The sequence below is a fragment of the Colobus angolensis genome, unplaced genomic scaffold, assembly GCF_000951035.1.
Source record: "Colobus angolensis palliatus isolate OR3802 unplaced genomic scaffold, Cang.pa_1.0 Scaffold119, whole genome shotgun sequence".
Lineage (NCBI taxonomy): Eukaryota > Metazoa > Chordata > Mammalia > Primates > Cercopithecidae > Colobus > Colobus angolensis.
Genome location: NW_012113030.1, coordinates 7340483 through 7361564, shown reverse-complemented (window position 1 = coordinate 7361564; position 21082 = coordinate 7340483). Strand labels below are relative to the sequence as shown.

The 21082-nt window shown below is 55.9% G+C and overlaps 1 protein-coding gene across 2 annotated transcripts in view; it reads left to right on the top strand.

Annotated features, from left to right (window-relative positions):
- DHX34 (DEAH (Asp-Glu-Ala-His) box polypeptide 34) overlaps nt 1-20457 on the top strand; it is a 44110-nt gene extending 23653 nt beyond the window's left edge. For both annotated transcript variants that reach the window (XM_011926491.1, XM_011926500.1), the window contains exons 7-17: nt 4542-4716; nt 10105-10298; nt 10960-11061; nt 12877-13119; nt 13340-13513; nt 13902-14019; nt 14550-14656; nt 17501-17776; nt 18601-18777; nt 18982-19120; nt 19771-20457. In XM_011926491.1, coding sequence (XP_011781881.1) covers nt 4542-4716; nt 10105-10298; nt 10960-11061; nt 12877-13119; nt 13340-13513; nt 13902-14019; nt 14550-14656; nt 17501-17776; nt 18601-18777; nt 18982-19120; nt 19771-19904 — 1839 coding nt within the window. In that variant the 3' untranslated portion in view covers nt 19905-20457. The remainder of the gene's footprint in view (nt 1-4541; nt 4717-10104; nt 10299-10959; nt 11062-12876; nt 13120-13339; nt 13514-13901; nt 14020-14549; nt 14657-17500; nt 17777-18600; nt 18778-18981; nt 19121-19770) is intronic.
- The last annotated feature ends 625 nt before the right edge of the window (nt 20458-21082 follow it).

Genomic DNA, 21082 nt, shown 5'->3' with positions numbered 1-21082 from the left:
GGGCGCGGTGGCTCACACCTGTAATCCCAGCACTTTGGGAGGCCAAGGCAGGTGGATCACTTGATGTCAGGAGTTTGAGACCAGCACGACCAACATGGTGAAACCAGTCTCTACTTAAAATACAAAAAATTAGCTGGATGTGGTGGTGTGTGCCTGTAATCCTGGCTACTTGGGAGGCTGAGGCAGAAGAATTGCTTGAACCCGGAAGGTGGAGGTTGCGGTGAGCGGAGATCACGCCACTGCACTCCAGCCTGGGCAATAGAACAAGACTCCATCTGAAAAAAAAAAAAAAAAAAAAATTTTCTGTAGGGTCAAAGGAAGAACCAGTGACTCAATCAGAATGCTTTCAGCTGTAACAGGAAACCTAGCAGGAAAGGGCTTTTAAAACCAGGGTTTCTCAATACATTTTATGTCATGATGTGTACCTCATTTGTTAATTTAGCATAGGTTAGACTGCCATGACAAATACACACGGTCACGAATGGCCAACAGTGGAATGGTGGTTTCCAGCTTGGCAGGCAATTTTCTTTATTCAGGGACCCAGGCTCCTTCCCTCTTGTGGCTCTGTCATTTCCCCAGGGGCTTTTCCTGCATGTGTGTCCAGCCAGCCAAAGGGTCAAGGGCGTGGGAAGTGAGTACAGGAGGGTTTGCGGGTCAAGCCTGCAAATGGCGCACTTGCCTTGCCCTCACCACTCCCGGTCAGTCCTCAGTCTTGTGGCCATGCCCAACCATGAAGGAGGCTGGAAAGTGCAGTCCTTGTGCTCAGGAACGAAAGAAAAAGGAAAGTTGGGAGCAGCTGATGGTGTCTGCCACAGGCTCATGTGCAGGTGTAGCACAAACCAGTGGCCTTCCTGCAGGAGGTGCACACTATTTTCTATTCTGTTTGATTTCATCTTTTTTTAAAAAAATACCGGTGCTGCCAGGCACAATTATCGGGAGAACCCGCTCCCGATGTTTCTATTTCCTAAGTGTCTCGGCTGGGTTGAGAAGTAAAAGGGAAAGAGCACAAGAGCAAGAAATTTAAAGCTGGGTGTCCGGGGGAGACATCACACGTTGACAGAATCCGTGATGTTCCCCGCGTCATAAAACCAGCAAGTTTTTATTAATGATTTTCAAAAGGGGAGGGAGTGCACGAATAGGGTGTGGGTCACAGAGATCACATACTTCACAAGGCAATCAAGTATCACAAAGCAAATGGAGGCAGGGTGAGATCACAGGACCACAGGATGGGGCGAAATTAAAATTGCTAATGAAGTTTTGGGCATGCATTGTCATTGATAACATCTTATCAGGAAATGGGATTTGAAAACAGACAATCTGTCTGACCAAAATTTATTAGGCAGGAATTTTCCTCCACCTAATAAGCCTGGGAGCGCTACAGGAAACCGGGGCTTATTTCATCCCTTCGGCTTCAACCATAAAAGACGACTGCACTCCTTAAAAAGGGGCCGTCTATAAGCGTACCTTCAGGGCGCATTCTCTTTCTCGGGGATATTCCTTGCTGAGAAAAAGAATTCAGCGATATTTCTCCTATTTGCTTGTGAAAGAGGAGAAATATAGCTCTGTTCCGTCCGGCTCACCAGCGGCCAGTTCAAAGTTACCTCTCTTGTTCCCTGAACATTGCTGTTATCCTGTTCTTTTTTTTAAGATGCCCAGATTTCATGTTGTTCAAACATACATGTTCTACAAACAATTTGTGCAGTTGACACAATCATCACAGTGTCCTGAGGTGACATTCATCCTCCTCAGCTTACAAAGAAGATGACGGGATTAAGAGATTAAAGTAAAGACAGGCATAGGAAATCACAAGGATATTCATTGGGGAAGTGATAAGTGTCCATGAAATCTTCACAATTTATGTTCAGAGATTACAGTAAAGACAGGCGTAAGAAATTATAAAAGTATTAATTTTGGGAACTAATAAATGTCCATGAAACCTTCACAATTTATGTTCTTCTGCCGCGGCTTCAGCCGGTCCCTCCGTTCGGGGTCCCTGACTTCCTGCAGCAACAATGAGTCGCTCATGCCTGTTATCGCAGCACTTTGGGAGGCTGAGGCAGGAGGATTGCTTGAGGCCAGGAGGTCGAGACCAGCCTAGGCAACACGGTGAGGCCCTGACTCTACAAAAAATTTAAAAATTAGCCCAGTGCGGTGGCACACACCTGTGGTCCCACGCAGGAGGCTGAGGCAGGAGGATCACTTGAGCCCAGGAGGTCGAGGCTGCAGTGAGCCTTGATTGCATCATTGCACTCCAGCCTGAGTGATAGAGCAAGACCCTGTCTCATAAAAAAACAAAGTCCATGGGATAGGTTGTCTTATCCTAATTTTTGGACCAGAAGAAGGATGCACAGAGAGAGAAAATATTGCCCCAGGTCACACAGCTGGCAAGTAGTAGAGTCAGGGCTCCATCCGAGGCCACCAGGCGTCAGAGCTTGCTTCGTGAGTGGCCACTGGCCCCAGGCACAGTGGGTGTCACCTCCTCCTCCTTTACCGTCCAGAGGCAGAAGCAAGGAACTGCCCTTCTCTGTGGGTCTAATTTTTGAGACCACGGGAACATTTTCTAGAAGCCTCTGGCCAGTCTCTCATCCTCTCTTGTTAGCAGAACCAGGTCACGTATGTTCACCCTATGGCCAGCAATTGTCTAGGGTGGTGGCATTGCCTGAGTTGATCAGAGCAGTGTCTCAGCCCTAGCTGCATACTAGAAACACCTGCAGAATTAAAAAAAAAACCCTGCCCTGCCCCCTGCCTCTTTAAATTAGAGCTGCTAATGTAAAGGTTATTTATTTATTTATTTATTTTTGAGACCGAGTCTCATTCTGTCACCCAGGCTGGAATGCAGTGGTGTGATCTCGGCTCACTGCAACCTCCACCTCCCAGGCTCAAGTGATTCTCCTGCCTCGGCCTCCCGAGTAGTTGGGACCACAGATGGGTGCCAGCAGGCCCAGCTAATTTTTATATTTTTAGTAGAGAGGGAGTTTCACCGTGTTGGCCAGGCTGGTCTTGAACTTCTGACCTCAGATGATCTGCCTGCCTTGGCCTTCCAAAGTGTTGGGATTACAGGCGTGAGCCACCGTGCCTGGCCTATAAAGGTCTTTAAATGAGTATTGAGTAAACTCCTAGACAACATAAAGGCTTGGTCAGCAGGGAGGAAGGAGCAGCAGCTGCTTGCAGGTGGACGCCAGAACTTCTAATGCCCTCGGATCAAAGCCAGGCGAACAGGCTCTCTGGGCTTCCTTCTTACTCTCTGGCCATCACATAAGCCGCCTTGCCAGCCTCTCCTTCTTCCAGTCACCAGAGAGGTGCTGTTTGCTTACGTATGCCACACCAGGCTCCGGGGTAGACATACGCTGTCACTTAATTCTCCCACCACCTGCTGCCTGCCTGGGCCACTGCATTAATTGGGATTCTTTTGGTTGCGAGTGAGAGAAATACAACTGAAACAATTGTAGGCAGAAAGGAGGATCTTACCATTTTGTGCATTCGTGAGACGGTATGTTTAACTTAGGAACAATCCAAGAATTTCTCCATCTGCTGTAGATGGGCCCATTTCCAAACAATGGACAAAGTCAAAAGTCGCAGCAGTTCTGGGTTAATCAGATAGGCTTCCATCCTGGCCACAACCAGAGAGGATGCTGGGAATGCTCTTCCTGGCTCCAGTCTCAGGGAAGGATTCTGATTGGTCCAGCTCAGGTCATGTGCCTCTCGTCCATGGTCAGGGTCTGGGGGAAGATGTGCTAGGGAGACAGACACAGAGACAGCAGCCCTCCTTGCCTGCCTCTGTACAATGGATCTTGACATTGGGAATGTTATGTTATGTTATGTTATTTTTGAGATGGAATCTCACTCTGTGGCCCAGGCTGGAGTGCAGTGGTGAAATCTTGGCTCACTGCAACCTCTGCCCTCCAGGTTCAAGCAATTCTTCTGCCTCAGCCTCCCAAGTAGTTGAGATTACAGGCGCACGCCACCACACCCAGCTAATTTTTGTATTTTTAGTAGAGACAGGGTTTCACCATGTTGGCCAGGGTGGTCTCAAACTCCTGACCTCAAGTGATCCACCTGCCGTGGCCTCCTAAAGTGCTGGGATTGCAGGTGTGAGCCACTGTGCCTAGCTGACACTGGGAATTTGAGATGAAGTCTTAATGTGTTGCCAGGTTGGAGTGCAGTGCAGAGGCTCGATCTCGGCTTACTGCAATCTCCGCCTCCTGGGTTCAAGCGATTCTCCTGCCTCAGCCTCCCGAGTAGCTGGGATTACAGGCACACACCTCCCGAGTAGCTGGGATTACAGGCACACACCACCACTAATTTTTGTATTTTTAGTAGAGACAGGGTTTCACCATGTTGGCCAGGATGGTCTCGAACTCCTGACCTCAAGTGATCCACTCATCTTGGCCTCCCAAAGTGTTGGGATTACAGGCATGAGCCACTGTGCCCGCCGACACTGGGAATTTTAAAATGTCATGAGTTTGTGATTCCTGAGCCCCCCTGTGCTGCACAGTGGCTCTTGTGTTTCCCAATCTTGAGGGTTTTTCTTCTCATTTTAGATGAAGAGCATGAGCGTGGGGGACCCCCGAACCTTCCCCTTCATCGAGCCCCCACCACCAGCCAGCCTGGAGACCGCCATCCTCTACCTCCGGGACCAGGGGGCTCTGGACAGCTCAGAGGCCCTCACGCCCATTGGGTCCCTGCTGGCCCAGCTGCCTGTGGACGTTGTGATTGGTGAGTAGCCATCCCCTTCGTGGTCACGCAGGGCAGCAGGAGCGGATATGGGCACAGCTGACTCGCTGAGTGACCTGGGGGCAAGTCTGTTTCTTCCCTGGGTCCAGTTCATCTGTTCACTCTTCGCTGGGCCAGGCACTGTTCTAGGGGCTGGGTATATAGCAGTGGACAGAACAGACACAAACCTCCAGCCTCAGGGAGCTGACATTTTGGTGAAGAAAACCAGCAATAAATTAGGACAATAAGGAAAAAGTGTAGTAGATCAGATGGTGCTTAGTGTTCTGGAGAGAAGAAACAACGGGGTTGGCGAATGGGGAGTTGCAGTTTATAATACAGGCCTCAGGTATAAGGCAGACCTCACGAGGAAGGTAACATCTGTGCAGAGAAACGGAGGTGAGGGCTAGGAGCCATGCAAATACTAGAACATGCTTGCCAGCAGAAGTAGAGAAACATGGCCGGCACAGTGGCCCACACCTGTAATCCCAGCACTTTGGGAGGCTGAGACAGGTGGATTGTTTAAGCCTAGGAGTTTGAGACCAGCTTGGGCAACATAGCAAAACCCTGGTTTCTACAAAAAAAAAAAAAAAAAAAAGGAAAAGAAATATAAAAATAGAATGTGAGCCCTGTATGTAATTTAAAACTTCCCAGTAGCTACATTAAAAAAGCAAAAACAGGCTGGGCACAGTGGCTCACGCCTGTAATCCCAGCAGTTTGGGAGGCTGAGGTGGGTGGATCACGAGGTCAGCAGTTTGAGACCAGCCTGGCCAACATGGTGAAACCCCGTCTCTACTAAAAATACAAAAATTAGCCGGGCATGGTGGCACGCGCCTGTAATCACAGCCACTTGGGAGGCTGAAGCAGTAGAATCACTTGAACCTGGGAGGCAGAGGTTGCAGGGAGCCGGGACCATGCCATTGTAATCCAGCCTGGGCAACGGAGCAAGACTCCATCTCAAAAAACAAAAAAAAAAAGGCAAAAAGAAACAGGTGAGATTCATTTTGATAAAATAGCTGATTTAACTTAATATACCTAAAACATCATAATTTTAACATAATCAATATAAACATTTTTTGCAAGATGTTATTTTTTACCATACAGAGTCTTGGAAATCTTGGCTTGGACCAGCCATGTTCAACTGCTCAGTAGCCATCTGTGGCCAGAGGCGGCCATATTGGACAGTGCAGATGTAGCTTGAGGGTGTTCAGGCAGTAGGAACAGCCAGTGCAGAAGCCCTGTGGGGGGCACATGCCTGCTGCTACGGGAACAGTGAGGAGCCTGGTGTGGCTGCAATGGAGTGAGAGGGAGAAGGCGAGAGATATTAACCAACAGTCCCATCATTCATTCATTAAATACCTTTTTTTTTTTTTTTCTCTTTTGAGACTGAGTTTTACTCTTGTTACCCAAGCTGGAGTGCAGTGGTGCCATCCCGGCTCACCGCAACCTCTGCCTCTTGAGTTCAAGCAATTCTCCTGCCTCAGCCTCCCAAGTAGCTGGGATTACAGGCTTGCGCCACCACACCTGGCTAATTTTGTATTTTTAGTAGAGATGGGGTTTCTCTATATTGGTCAGGCTGGTCTCAAACTCCTGACCTCAGGTGATCTGCCTGCCTTGGCCTCCCAAAGTGCTGTGATTACAGGCTTGAGCCACCATGCCTGGCCCATTAAATATATATATATGTGTGTGTATATATATATATGTATTTTTTTTTTGAGACAGAGTCTCACTCTGTCGCCCAGGCTGGAGTGCAGCGGTGCGATCCCAGCTCATTGCAGCCTCCGCCTCCTGGATTCAAGCAATTCTCCTGCCTCAGTCTCCCAAGTAGCTGCGACTGTAGGCACCCACCACCATACCTGGCTAATTTTTGTTTTGTTTTGTTTTGAGACAGTTTTTGCTCTGTTGCCTAGGCTGGAGTGCAGTGGTGTGATCTCAGCTCACTGCCACCTCCTGGGTTCAAGCAATTCTCCTGCCTCAGCTTCCTGAGTAACTAAGATTACAGGCTCACACCACCATGCCTGTCTAATTTTTGTGTTTTTAGTAGAGATGGGCTTTCATCCTGTTGGCCAGGCTGGTCTCGAACTCCTGACCTCAAGTGATCTGCCCACCTCAGCCTCCCAAAGTGCTGGGATTACAGGCGTGAGCCACCGTGCCCGGGCAATATTTGTTTTTTCAGTAGAGACAAGGTTTTACCATATTGGCCAGGCTGGCCTTGAACTCCTGACTTCAAGTGATCTGCCCCACCTCGGCCTCTCAAAGTGCTGGGATTATAGGCATGAGTCACAGTGCCTGGCCCATTCATTAAATAATTTTTGAGCACCTCCTGTGTGCCAGGTCCAGTTCTAGATGCCAGAGATACGACAGTGAATAAAACAAAACTCCTGCCCTCACGGAGCTCACATGTAACAGAGCAGATGGACAGGGTTAGATAAATGAGTGAAACTTGGAATGTCAGCCGCTGGTTCCTGCTCGGGTGGATGCAGGGCGCCGTGGGCACAGTGGGGGCTGGGAGCAGTGTTATGCGGCTATCCTGGGAGGCCTCACTGAACGGTGACACCTGGGCAGAGGCCCGAAGGAGGGGAGGGAACAGCTGTCCCTCTGGCCCTGGGTCAGGTGAGGAGCTTTGAATTAGATGGGAAGTGTTTAAGTGGCACTGGGTTATACGTGACTGAAGGTGGTCAGAAAATTCATCAGCTGACCTGGCGGTTCTGTGAGGATCTAGAAAGGCCAGGTCCACAGAGGTCGATGGAGACCATTTTCAGTTCCCGGCCCTCCTGATCTCAGGTCTTCAGTAGCCAGTCACAAGCAGATGTGGTGCTCCTCATCCCCATGCTATGTGTCACCAGGAATAGGGCGTTAATCTTGAGGGATTTAGGGCCAGCAGACCCTCTGACCCTGTCGTTCTTGTGGCCATCCAGTGGCGCGCCATCAGTGTCTCAAGGCACTTACCTGATGCTGCAGATGACACCACTAGAGGCTGGGGGTGGCCTGTGGCATCTGGCTTGCAAGGCTGTTTCAGAGAATGTGACGCAAAGTGCCCCGGCGTGAGCGACAAGAAAGACAGGCTCTCTCGCTTGAATTCCCCAGCACTTGGGGTAATCACAGGGCCTCCCTTGGGAGGCACAGGCAGGTGGGGTACCCAAGATCCCCCAAACACAAAGAAGTCCTGGCTTTTCCACAGCTCAGACCCCTCCCACCTCTGTCCTCTGCACAGCGTGTCCCCAGCTCTGCCCTGCACCCCTGTCTTGCGGACTCAAGGATGTCAAAACTCTTCCTCTCCCTCATTCCTGAGTCATGCTCACCCCTCCTGGGGAGCACGCTGACTGAGGCTTGTTCATCTTGCCCGATATTCCTGACTCAAGACTTGCTATTTCCAGCAGCCTGCGGCCCACCATGGCAGGACCACCCCTGTGTGTGTTAACACCATTAAAGCCCCCGATCCTTGCAGCACAGTGGGCTTCAGTGTGGGCAGGAGGCTGGATCCGCTGGACTCGGAAGGCTGCCCGGGCTGAGAAGATGGTTCATTTTTGTTTTATTTATTTTTATTTATTTATTTGTTTTGAGATGGAGTCTCACTCTGCCCTCCAGGTTGGAGTGCAGTGGCGTGATCTTGGCTCACTGCAATCCCCACCTCCCGGGTTCAAGTGATCCTCCCACCTCAGCCTCCTGAGTAGCTGGGATTACAGGCATGTGCCACCACACCCAGTTAATTTTTGTATTTTTAGTAGAAACGGTGTTTCACCATGTTCGCCAGGCTGGTCTTGAACTCCTCACCTCAAGTGATCAGCCGGCCTCAGTCTTCCTAAGTGCTGGGATTACAGGTGTGAGCAGCCTGAGGAGAGGCCGATGCTGTTGTTGCCCTGTTTACAGATGGGGAGGCAGCGGCACGGCGAGGTGGGGCCACTTGTCCCTGGTGACAGAGCTGGGGCATCCTGGAATAGGACAGGGGCCTGCACAGTATAGCCCCGAGCCCTGCTTTACGGCCACCTTTGTTTTATGAGGCCAGCTTTTTTGTTGTTGTTTAGTTGGTTGGTTTTTGAGATGGAGTCTTGCTCTGTCACTCAGGCTAGAGTGTAATGGCACAATCTCAGCTCACTGCAACCTCCGCCTCCAGGGTTCAAGTGATTCTCTTGCCTCAGCCTCCCAAGTAGCTGGGATTACAGGTGCCCACCACCACACCCAGCTAATTGTTGTATTTTTAGTAGAGCCAGAGTTTCACCAGGTTTGCCAGGCTGGTCTTGAACTGCTGACCTCAGGTGATCCACCCACCTCGGCCTCCCAAAGTGCTGGGATTACAGGCGTGAGCCACCACACCTGGCCTTGTTTTTTTTTTTTTTGAGATCGAGTTTTACTCTTGTCACCCAGGCTGGGGTGCAGTGGTGCTGTCTCTGCTCACTGTATCCTCCACCTCCTGGGTTCAATCACTTCTCCCACCTCAGCCTCCCGAGGAGCTGGGATTACAGGCACCCACCACCACGCCTAGCTAATTTTTGTATTTTTAGTAGAGACGGGTTTTCACTATGGTGGTCAGGCTGCTCTCGAATTCCTGACCTCAGGTGATCTGCTTGAGTCCAGTTATGTGACAGGCACTGTGGAAAGTCAGCAAAGGGAAGGAGTGGGGGCGGGTCAGACACATGACACAGACCACTAGCCACAGGACAGGAGGGCGAGGGCGTCCCCGGAAGTCCAGCATCAGCTTGGGCACGCAGAACCAGGGGATGTCTGGATGTGCGCTGTGGAGCACTCACAGATGGAGACCGTGTTCACCAGCTCTTCGGCCACCCTGGGGGATGGTTCCTGCCACTTTTCCTCTCCGTGGCCTCCCCTCTGCCCCTCCTCCCCTTTCCCTGCCTCTCCCAGCCCCTGCCCCATGCCCTACCTTGACTTAAACAAAGGTAGCAGGAGACGCTTCATCCTGTGATAGGCACAGGAGTCAGTGCGTGCCTGTGCCAGGGCAGAGAGGCTCACTTACGGGTCACACTCTAGCGCGGAGGAGAGATGTCCACCACGATGGGTCAAAATGAGCTCCTAGAGCAAAGACCAAGCCAGGGAAGCGTCGGAACGCTGGGGGGAGTGGGTTGTAAATAGCAGAGCGGGGAACTTGGTGACAGGAGTAGCCAGCACTTAGACAGTGTCTCCTGCGTGTCCGAGGAGGCAGGCACTGGCCATCTCCAACCTACAGATGGGGAAACCGAGGCCCTTGCCCACGGCCACGTGAGCAGAAAGCACAGCGCGTGGGTTTGAATCTGTCCATCTGGGTCACGAGGCCCATAGTGGGCAAGATGGAGGGGGTGGGAGCAGGAGGGCCGGCGGAAGGGCGGGCCGGGGCCCCAAGGGGTGAGGGCTGCGCCTGTCCTGGCACCCAGGAGCCTCAGCCCCGTGTCTCCACTCCAGGGAAGATGCTGATCCTGGGCTCCATGTTCAGCCTGGTGGAGCCTGTGCTCACCATCGCGGCCGCGCTCAGCGTCCAGTCGCCCTTCACCCGCAGCGCCCAGAGCAGCCCAGAGTGCGCGGCAGCACGGCGGCCGCTGGAGAGCGACCAGGGTGACCCCTTCACGCTCTTCAACGTCTTCAACGCCTGGGTGCAGGTGAGGCTGGTGGTGGGGCCCCTCTGTCTGTCACCCTGCTCAGGGCCAAGGCCTTCTGTGGCTGTGGCTCCTCCTCGTGTCCTACCCTGGGAGGACACTAAGCCCTCCACAGACTGGGCCTGCCTGGGGAGGGCCACGTCTCCACCATCCATGCCCTCGGCTCGAGACAGCACATGCCCAGGCCCGGGGCAGAGAGGAGCCTGGGTTTCTGGAGCACTGATGAAAACCTGTGCCATCTGGAGAAAGTCCAGGCTCGTTGGGGGGCATCTGGATATCCAGTATATGTCCCCTGAGTCCTCACCCTAACGCTGGCCCTGTACCATACTGCTGAGGATCCATCAGTGCCCAAACGACCCTGGCGCTGCCCTCCTGGGGCTCACAGCCCAGTGCAGGGAGACAGACCACTGATGTGACAGTGACAACCCAGAGAGGGCTGGAATGGGGAGTCCAAGGGGCTGGGAGAGCCCAGAGGGGCGTCGAACCCAGTATGTGGGTAGTCTTGGAGGGCTTCCCATAGGAGGGGGCACTGGGGCGGAGACCTGGAAGCAGGAGAGCAGGTGTCCCTGAGGGATGCTCGTGTTGGGGTTCTGGGTGCTGGGTCAGCCCCTCCCTCCCTGAGCTGGCTGGGCCCTGACACCCTGGTGTCTGCTCCTCCCCTCAGGTAAAATCTGAACGAAGCAGAAACTCTCGCAAGTGGTGCCGCCGCCGGGGCATAGAGGAGCATCGGCTGTACGAGATGGCCAACCTTCGGCGCCAGTTCAAGGTGAGGCTCGGGGGGAGGGGTAAGGCTGGCCCCGCCCAGGCAGACGCATGCAAGCACACTCCAGAACACTGCCTGCCCTTCCCGGACAGCAGTCAGACCAGAGTCCCACCCTGCACCTACCTCCCCCACCACCCGATGACCAGGCGTTGGGGCAGCCGGGCAGGGTAAAGGGAGCAGAAATCCAGGAGGGCTTCCTGGAGGGGTGGACGGAGTCAGTGGACATGCAGCATCCTTGGGAAGAGCTCGCCCTCCTGACCGGGGATGCTGAGCTGGCTGCGTGGGCATGGTGCTGGAGGCAGCCTATGGTTGCGGTTGGGGCTGGCACATCTGGAGCCAGACACCCCAGCCATGAACCTGGCTCTGCCATTTCTTACAGCGTGGCCCTGGGCATGTTATTGCTTGTCTCTGGGCCTCAGCTTCCCCTAGAAAAAAACAGAGGATAAAAATAGCACCTGTCGGCCGGGCACGGTGGTTCACGCCTGTAATCCCAGCACTTTGGGAGGTTGAGGCAGGTGGATCACGAGGTCAGGAGATCATGACCATCCTAGACAACACGGTGAAACCCTGTCTCTACTAAAAATACAAAAATCAGCCAGGCTTGGTGGTGCATGCCAGCTACTTGGGAGCTACTTGGGAGACTGAGGCCGGAGAGTCGCTTGAACCCAGGAGGCAGTGGTTGTGGTGAGCCAAGATTGAGCCATTGCACTCCAGCCTGGGCAAAAAGAGGGAAACTCCATCTCAAAAAAAAAAATTTGGGTTTCTCCTGTGCCCACACAGTTCCACAGCTTGTTCCATGGCTGTTCTCCGTCTGAGTGCAGAAAGACCTGCTGTTAGGCCCTTTTCCGTGGTTGTGTCCATGGATTGAGGATAGAATAAGAGTTCCTGGTGTAACCCGCTCTCTTTGGTTGGAGATGGGCAAGCTGAGGCCCAGAATGGGCAGTCACCCTGCCAGCACCTCCTGTGCAATTTCTGGGGTCCCAGTGTTGGGGACCACAGATGCCCTGACCGCTCTCAGCATTGGTCCTGAGATCTCTGGCTGCTAGAGCAGTGTTCAGGCTTCACTGGTCCCCAGGTGCTTTGAGAATCTAATGGAAAGTGTGAGCCCTTTGCACACACACATGCAAACACACAGACACACACATACACATGCACACACAATCTCCTGTGTCCTCCATCGGTCAGGGCTCAGCAGGAAACAGAGGGTCCAACCAAATCGGGTCACTTGAGGAATGTTGACAAGGTGTGGGCACGGGAAGGGCATGGGGAGGGCAGGGGTCTCCGATTTTATAGGTCACAGTCAGCTGGAGGGTCTGTTGAGTCCAGATGCCCAACCCCGCCCAGCCCCCTCCACTCTCCGCTTGGTCGTTCTGGAATGAGGCCCAGGACTTGGCATTCCCACCAAGTTCCCAGATGCCCCAGGGCTACACTCAGAAGCACTAATGCAGGACACCCACCAGGGCTGTGTGGGAAAGCAGGGCTCCTTGGGGGGCATCTGGATATCCAGTATATGTCCCCTGCCCCAGACCCGAGGGGCAGGTGGGGCAGTCACCAGAGCCTGGAGCCAGCTTTTGGAGAAGGCACTGGGCGCCCTGCCTGCCTCCTCCTGCCCCTGGCCCCGGTGTTCCCTCCGCCGACAGTGAGGACAGCTCTCCCGCTGGAGCAGCAGTCCGCGCCCAGCACCACGCGAGGGGCTGTCCTCATTCAGCCCCCTTTGGGCACTAGCAGCCCTGCCACCGGGAGGGTCCCCAGTTCCATATGAGTCCAGAGCCCACTGGGCCTGCCCTGAGGCCCTCACCTCTGCCCACCTGCCCCCAGGAGCTGTTGGAGGACCACGGGCTGATGACTGGGGCCCAGGCCACGCAGGTGGCGGACAGCTACAGTCGGCTGCAGCAGCGCCGGGAGCGCCGGGCCCTGCACCAGCTGAAACGCCAGCACGAGGAGGGCGCGGGGCGCAGGCGCAAGGTGCTGCGGCTGCAGGAGGAGCAGGACGGCGGCTCCAGCGACGAGGACCGGGCTGGCCCAGCGCCCCCAGGGGCTGGCGATGGCGTGGACATCCAGGCGGGTGCCATGGGCTGTGGGGGTAGGTGGGTGGGGTTTACCAAGGTGGGTCTTGACCTCTCCTGGGGGGTCCCAGGAACCATGGCCCTGTCCTCATTTCAGGAGCCGGGTTTCCATGGGCGGTGCTTGGCCCCAGGTATCTGCAGCGCCTGGGGGTCTGCGGCTCATGGTAGGAGCTCCTCAGGTCCCCTAAGACTCTGCCTCCCCATGTCCCCTCCAGGATGTGAAGTTCAAGCTCCGGCATGACCTGGCACAGCTGCAGGCTGCTGCCAGCTCAGCCCAGGACCTGAGCTGTGAGCAGCTGGCTCTGCTGAAGCTGGTGCTGGGCCGGGGCTTGTACCCGCAGCTGGCTGTCCCCGACGCCTTCAACAGCAGCCGAAAGGACTCAGACCAGGTGGGGCCTGTTCTGCCCCATCCTATGTTTCGTCCTCCAACACACGAACCCTGAGTGCCTGTCCTGAGTGCCCTGAGGCCCTCACCCCCGCCCACCTGCCCCCGGGAGCTGTTGGAGGACCACGGGTGACTGAAACAACCCTGGTTCTGTCCCCATGGGGCTCACAGCCCAGTGGGAGGACAGACCTGTCCCCAGACAACCCAGAGTGAGCAGGGCTTGGGGAGCCGAGGGCACTGTAGGAGCCCACAGGGAGCACCTGCCCCAGATTTGGAGGAGTCAGGGAGGGCTTCCTGGAGGAAGGGACCTGGGCCAGAGGGTGGAGGAGAGGCGTCCTGGGCAGAGGAGAGAGCAGATAGGAGGGCCTGTGCTTCCTTTCCGTCCTCCACAGATTTTCCACACACAGGCCAAGCAGGGCGCTGTGCTGCACCCCACCTGCGTCTTCGCTGGCAGCCCCGAGGTGCTGCATGCACAGGAGCCAGAGGCCGGCAGCTGCGATGGAAGCCGAGGTACGGTGAGCCCAGGTGGAACCCCCATCCGGGATGTGAAGGGCAGGGACACCGTGAACTCCCAGGCCCCTCTGGCTGGGGCTCCCCCTGATCCTTCCCACACCGGTCCAGGTTGCTATTGACAGGGGCCCGCAGGAGCGGAGGTTCCAGGGCCAGGCCTCCCTGGGTAGCCTTGGGTGACTCACCCCTGCTGGGCCTTGCCCTCCCCATGGTGGTGATAGCCAACCTGAGCCAGTGTGGCTGTGGCCAGGGAGTGAACACCGGTCAGGGGGCCTGTCCTGTGGGCTCTGTGAGCTCCCAACTGGGTCCTGCAGGGGGAGGCCCCCCCGGCGCCTGTGTGCATGGAAGTGTGTCTTGCTGCAGACATGGCTGCATGCTGGGAGTCACATTCAGATTTGGCCAGGCCACCAAAGCCATGCTGTGAGCATATTCTTTCTACCGATGTGTACATGGAGCGGGTGGGACAGGCGGGCCTCTGATGGGCCTAGGTGGGCCAGGGTGGGTCTGAGTGGTCCTCCTCAACCTTTCAGACGACAAGGACAAAATGAGCAGCAAACATCAGCTCCTCAGCTTCGTGTCCCTGCTGGAGACCAACAAGCCATACCTGGTGAACTGTGTCCGCATCCCTGCTCTCCAGGTGGGCCTCTGCCCCACCCTGCCTCCATGCCCAGATATGAGAGCTGTGTTGCCCAGGGTGGTGGGTGGGGGCACCGCGTGGGCTTGGAGGGGCCGCCTGGCGCCTGGGCTGGCCGCAGGCGTCCGCCTTGGGCTGTTGCTGTGGCCGCTTTTTCTCTCATTCATGGCGTTGCTCAACAGAGTGCCTGCCGAGTGCCTGCTGGGTGCCAGGCGCTGTGCCAGGTGCCAAGGGCGCAGCAGGGAACCAGGCAAGAAGCCCAGCCCCTGCCCTCCCGGGCTCCCGTGGCAGGGGACAGTGATAGCAGTAGCACAGTGACGCCCTGAGCGACCTGCGAGAGGGTGATGCTGGGCAATAGAGAGTAGGGTGGGGGTGAGGATGGACACAGGGTATGGCATAAGATAAGGCCACCTGGTGTCCCCAAGTAGATACCCAAAGAGGAGAGTGTGTGGATCTCGGGGCAGAGTGTCCCAGCAGTGGAGTGGCCTGCACAGAGGCGCTGAGGCAGACACGTGCCTGGCGTTCAGTCGGCAAGGGGGAGTGTGCAGAGGTGAGGCCAGAGAGGCGAGGGACACAGGACCCTGGGGACTTCTGAGCAGAGCTGGGACAGGGTCCCAGCCAGGAGGGCCGGCAGCCACCAGGAGGGAGAGGAAGGGCACGGTCCAGGTGGAGGCTAAGGCCGAACTCAGATCATGGATGCCCTTGCATGGGTGCCGGCAGCAGAGCCATGGTCCCCACGGCAGCCGCTGCCCTGCCCCGAGTGCTCCTCGAGTGTCTCTGTGATCCGAGGCCTGGCCTTGGAGTCCTCACGCAGCCCTGCCGGTCTCCCTTTATAGAGGGGACTGAAGCTCAGGCAGGGGTGGGGACACGTCACCTGCCTAAGTCACACAGCGAGCAGGTGGCCAAACCAGAGCTCTCGGGTCACTCTGCCCCCTCCTGCCTCCCGCTCACTACCAGCACTCCCCAGCTTGGGTCCCAGAGAACGTGGAGGGAAGAGAGGAACCTGCGGGCTCCCAGAGCCTCAGGGTTTTGTTGACACTGTGCCAACAGCACCACGAAAGCCAGCTCAGTTCAGTCACTTCTGTGCATGTCCACACCTCCCTGCAGCCCGCCTGCTGGGCCAGGTGCTGTTAGTGTTCTGTGGGTCGGGGGTGCAGCTGTGCTCAACGTCTACCAAACTCCCCAACCTCATGGGGCTCAGATAGGATGGTGGAGGCAGACGGTAAACCAAAAGGGTGATGCCGGGCGCTCATGTGAGCATGGGAAAGCAGGCAGCACGCAGGCCGAGGGACAGAGGGTGGGCAACCAGCTGGACCGCAGGAAGCAGAACAGACCTGCTACCTGAGTCGCTGCGCTCTCTCCCTGCGCTGGACCGCTTGTTGAGAGAATCTAGCTGGCTCACACCTAGAATCCCAGCACTTTGGGAGGCTGAGGTGGGAGGATCGTTGAGCCTAGGAGTTCAAAGGGCAGCCTAGGCAACATAGGGAGACTCTATCGCTACAAAAAAAATTTTTTTTTTTTTTTTTTTTTTGAGGCGGAGTCTCACTCTGTTGCCCGGGCTGGAGTGCAGTGGCCGGATCTCAGCTCACTGCAAGCTCCGCCTCCCGGATTTACGCCATTCTCCTGTCTCAGCCTCCCGAGTAGCTGGGACTACAGGCGCCCACCACCTCGCCCGGCTAGTTTTTGTATTTTTAGTAGAGACGAGGTTTCACTGTGTTAGCCAGGATGGTCTCGATCTCCTGACCTCATGATCCGCCCGTCTCGGCCTCCCAAAGTGCTGGGATTACAGGCTTGAGCCACCGCGCCCGGCCACAAAAAATTTTAAAAAGTTAGCTGGGCATGGTGTTGTGCGCCTGTAATCCCAGCTACTTGGGAGGCTGAGGCAGGAGGATCGCTTGAGCCTGGGAGGTCGAGGCTGTAGTGAGCTGTGATTGTTGGCACTGCACTCCAGCTTGGGTGACAGAGAGACCCTGTCTCAAAAAATAATAAGCCAGGCATGGTGGCTCATGCCTATAATCCCAGCACTTTGGGAGGCCGAGGTGGGTGGATCAGTTGAGGCCAGGAGTTTGGGACCAGCCTGGCCAATGTGGTGAAACCCCATCTCTACTAAAAATACAAAAATTAGCCGAGTGTGGTGGTTGGCACCTGTAATCCCAGCGACTCGGGAGGCTGAGGCAGGAAAATCGCTTGAACCTGGAAGGTGGAGGTTGCAGTGAGCCAGGATCGCACCGCTGCACTCCAGCCTGGGCGACAGAGCGAGACTCATCTCAAATAAATAAATACAAATAATAATGATAAAAAGAAGATGGAGACACTTCACATTCACATAAGCAAGCAGAACAGTATATGGAGCCCTCCTGTACCATCCCCGGCCCCCAAACTATCCACGCATGGCCAGTCCTGCCCTTTCCTCTGCCCTGGCGCCAGCCCTGAGAATTTTCTCCAACATCTTACAAGCCACGCACCGGTAATTACAGCCCTGACTTCCGTCCTCACAGAGGAGCGTGTGCTCAGGGTCTGGGCTCTCCCTGCACATCATGTGTGTCTGAGTGCCTGCTGTCCCTCTGCCACCCTGCCTGAGAATGCAGCTGTCTCTCTGCCAGCACGCTCCCATCTGCCCCCCGCCACCCTGCAACCCCAGCCCCCTCCCGACTCAGCGGCTGCCTTGTTCATACCGTATCCCCAGCACCCGCAGGGGTGCCTGGTACAGCGGGTAGATGGTGGGTAGGTGGATGCCTCGCATAGACAGGGCTGGTGGGTGAGCAGGAGCCCAGCTGGGCAGGGCCTGCCTCCAACATCGCCCTGCCCCTCACACCTACTCCCTGTCTTCTGCTCCCTCTCTTCCAGTCCCTCCTGCTTTTTAGCCGGTCCTTGGACACCAACAGTGACTGCTCCCGCCTGGTGGCCGACGGCTGGCTGGAGCTGCAGCTGACAGACAGTGAAAGTGCTGTCCGGCTCCTGGCGGCTTCCCTGCGGCTCCGTGCCCGCTGGGAAGGTGCCCTGGACCGGCAGCTGGCACATCAGGCCCAGCGGCGGCTGGAAGAGGAGGAGCAGGATGCGCCAGTCAGCCCCAAGGAGGTGGCCACCCTGAGCAAGGAACTCCTGCAGTTCATGGCATCCAAGGTACCTTCCACCAGGGTGCGCGTGCCTGCCTGTGGCCAGAGGGGGCGTCCGCCACTGGGCTTGAGCCTCCGGAAGGCCTGGCTTCCCATTCACGCCACTGGGCACATTTGGGGATTTTCAGGCCACAGAGGTTCAGTCACTTACCCAAGGTCACTCCACTGGTCAAGGTGGAGCCAGGATTTGATCCCAGGAGCCTGGTTCCAGAGGCCATGCGACCCACTGCTGCCCTGTTTACTAAGCACGTTCTGCAAGCGTGGCTGATCACCCCTTGCTAACAGTCAAGGATGGGAAAGTGTGAGAGGGAAGCCGTAGGTGTCTGCTTTTGGATGGGAAGAACTGAACTGAGCAGACTTGAAACCAACCACCGACTCTTAGGTGGGGAGCGGAAATTGCTCCTGGTTCTACTTCATATGGGTGGGGTGAGAAGGGTGCAATTCAGGCTGACTTCCTGGAGTAGAGGGGCTTGAGGACAAAGGGGCAGGAACCCAGTGAGCCATGGAGAGGGGACCAAGGCTGACATGCTAGGAGGAGGAGGGGTGAGGCGGCCAGACTTAAAGGTTAGACTCAAGGTCTGAATGAGGTCCCACCAGTGACAGGGGCAGAAGAGGGGCCTGGGGAAGGCAATTTAGACGGGAGTGGGTTATCAGGATATTCTAGACAAACCCCTGGTCATGCGTGTCTGCAGCCAAGTTGTGATTGGCTTAAGCACTTGGCTTTCGTAACTGCAAAGCCCGAGGGAGGGCTTCAGGCACAGCTGGATCCAGGTGCTTTGGCGGCATCTCCCTGAGCCTGTCTCTCTCGATTTCCTGTCTCTCCTTCCTTAGATTCCTTACAGCCTCCGGCGGCTTACGGGGCTAGAAGCCCAGAATCTGTATGTGGGACCCCAGACCATCCCAGCCACCCCCCATCTTCCTGGCCTCTTTGGCAGCTCCACCCAGTCCCCCCACCCCACCAAGGGGGGCTACGCAGTCACCGACTTCCTCACCTATAACTGCCTCACGGTGAGCATGAACCCTCCTTCCCTGAAGGTGCAATTTCAAGAAGATCCCACCCCTGACCCCACGGCCTCATTTCGCCTTAGTCCAGGGATGTGATTCCCACATGGGGCCCATGGCCCTGAGGGCTTCTGGGAAGGGTCCCAGGGGGGCAGTGGGTGGTGGGTGGCACTTGGTGGGGGCCCAGCCCTGACAGCTGGCCTGCCGCAGAGTGACACGGACCTGTACAGTGACTGTCTCCGAACCTTCTGGACCTGCCCCCACTGTGGCCTGCATGCGCCCCTCACGCCCCTGGAGCGCATCGCCCACGAGAACACCTGCCCTCAGGCCCCACAGGATGGGCCCCCAGGTAAGCACGGGACTGTGGGGACCGGGCCACCTCTGCCCGGCCGTCCGTCCATCCCATGATGATCTGTGTGTGCGGGCACTTGCTAGAGGCTCCGAGAATGGCGACCTCCACCTGCTGGCCCTGGCTGGTGCCACACACAGGCTTTGTCCTGAAGATCAGGAGCCCAGGGCGGGGAGGGCCTGGAGCGCCACCTCTTTCTGCCTGTCCCCTGCAGTGTCTCTATGTTGCTGTCTTTGTCTCTTCATTTCTGACTCTCTGTGGCTGTGTCTCTTGTTCTTTTTCCCTGTCCTGCAGCTGTCTCTGCCTTGGTCATATCCACCCTGTTGTCACCCAGGGATGCTACACCCTGGGGTTCAGTGGGGGAGACAGTACCAGGACCACGTGCCCCCACCCCAGGGCTGGCTCTGTCTGCCTCTCAGTCTCCATGTTGCTCCTTGTATCTTTCTCTTTGTCTCTCTCCCTGGCAGGGATGCTGAGTAAAGACAGGCCTGTGTATTTTTATTAATCCAGGAAGGCTTCCTGGAGGAGGCAAAACTTAGTTCCCCAAAGGCCAGGAGAGAACCTGAGCCCCACGAATGCCTGGCATTTGGGTGCAGGTAGTCATGTGCACTGGAAAGCCCCCTCACAGCCTCCTCCTTTTCCTCCCTTAGGGGCTGAGGAAGCTGCCCCCGAGACCCTCCAGAAGACGTCTGTCCTGCAGAGGCCCTACCACTGTGAAGCCTGTGGCAAGGACTTCGTGTTCACACCCACAGAGGTGCTGCGCCACCGGAGGCAGCACGTGTGAGCCGGGCCAGGAGCCCTGCCCAGCTCCCTGCAGCCTCCCTGCCCTCCAGCCAGGACTCCCGCCTGAACCCCCAGCCTGGGCTTAGCCCTGTGGTCCCGTCCCGGTGCAGAGGGGCTGGAGCGTCGATTGTGAATAAAGCCTCACATGCTGACACACGCTGTTAAGCCTGTACCTACCCATCCAAAAAGCAGCAGCTGCCCCGTTAGTCCTCCCCAGGGTCTAGCTTTCCTTCTTCCTGCTGCAGGGTGCTCCCTGAGGGGTCCTGGGTAGGAGGGGCATTAGCGCCAGCAGGGACCTCCCATGTCTCCTGGTTCCAGGTGCAGGTTCTTAGCACCTCCGCAGCCACTCTCTCTTGAGTCCATCCTCAGTCTCTGCTTCCCCTTGAAGTAGGGGGACCCTGAATTTGCCCATCCACCTGGGTCACTTTGAGAGTTGTGCAGGGGGGCTGGGGGCACTGGTGTTCACGTAGGACCACAGGCTGCGCCATAAGACCCATTCCCAATAAAAAAGAAAAGAACAGGCTGAGCCAGGCGCGGTGGCTCATGCCTGTAATCCCAGCACTTTGAGAGGCTGAGGCAGGTGAATCGCCTGAGGTCAGGAGTTCGAGACCAGCCTGGCCAACATAGCGAAACCCTATCTCTACTAAAAATACAAAAACTTAGTTGGATGTGGTGGCAGGCACCTCTAATCCCAACTACTCAGGAGGCTGAGGCAGGGGAATCGCTTGAACCCGGGAGGCGGAAGTTGCAGTGAGCCGAGATCATGCCACTGCACTTCAGCCTGGGCGACAAGAGTGAAACTCCATCTCAAAAAAAAAAAAAATTCAGGCCAAGGCAGGTGGATTGCCTGAGCTCAGGAGTTTGAGACCAGCCTGGGCAACACGGTGAAACCCCGTCTCTACTAAAATACAAAGTTAGCCAGGCATGGCAGTGTGTGCCTGTAATCCCAGCTACTCGGGAGGCTGAGGCAGGCAAATTGCTAGAACTCAGGAGGTGGAGCTTGCAGTGAGCCGAGATCATGCCACTGCACTCCAGCCTGGGCAACAGAGCGAGACTCCATCTCTCAAAAAAAGAAAACGAAAAGACAAAATCACTCAGGAGAAAAAGAAAAAGAAGGCATGGCATAGGAATGGAAGGAGAACAACCTGTAGGTCCTACAGATACGAAAAGGAGAAGGGA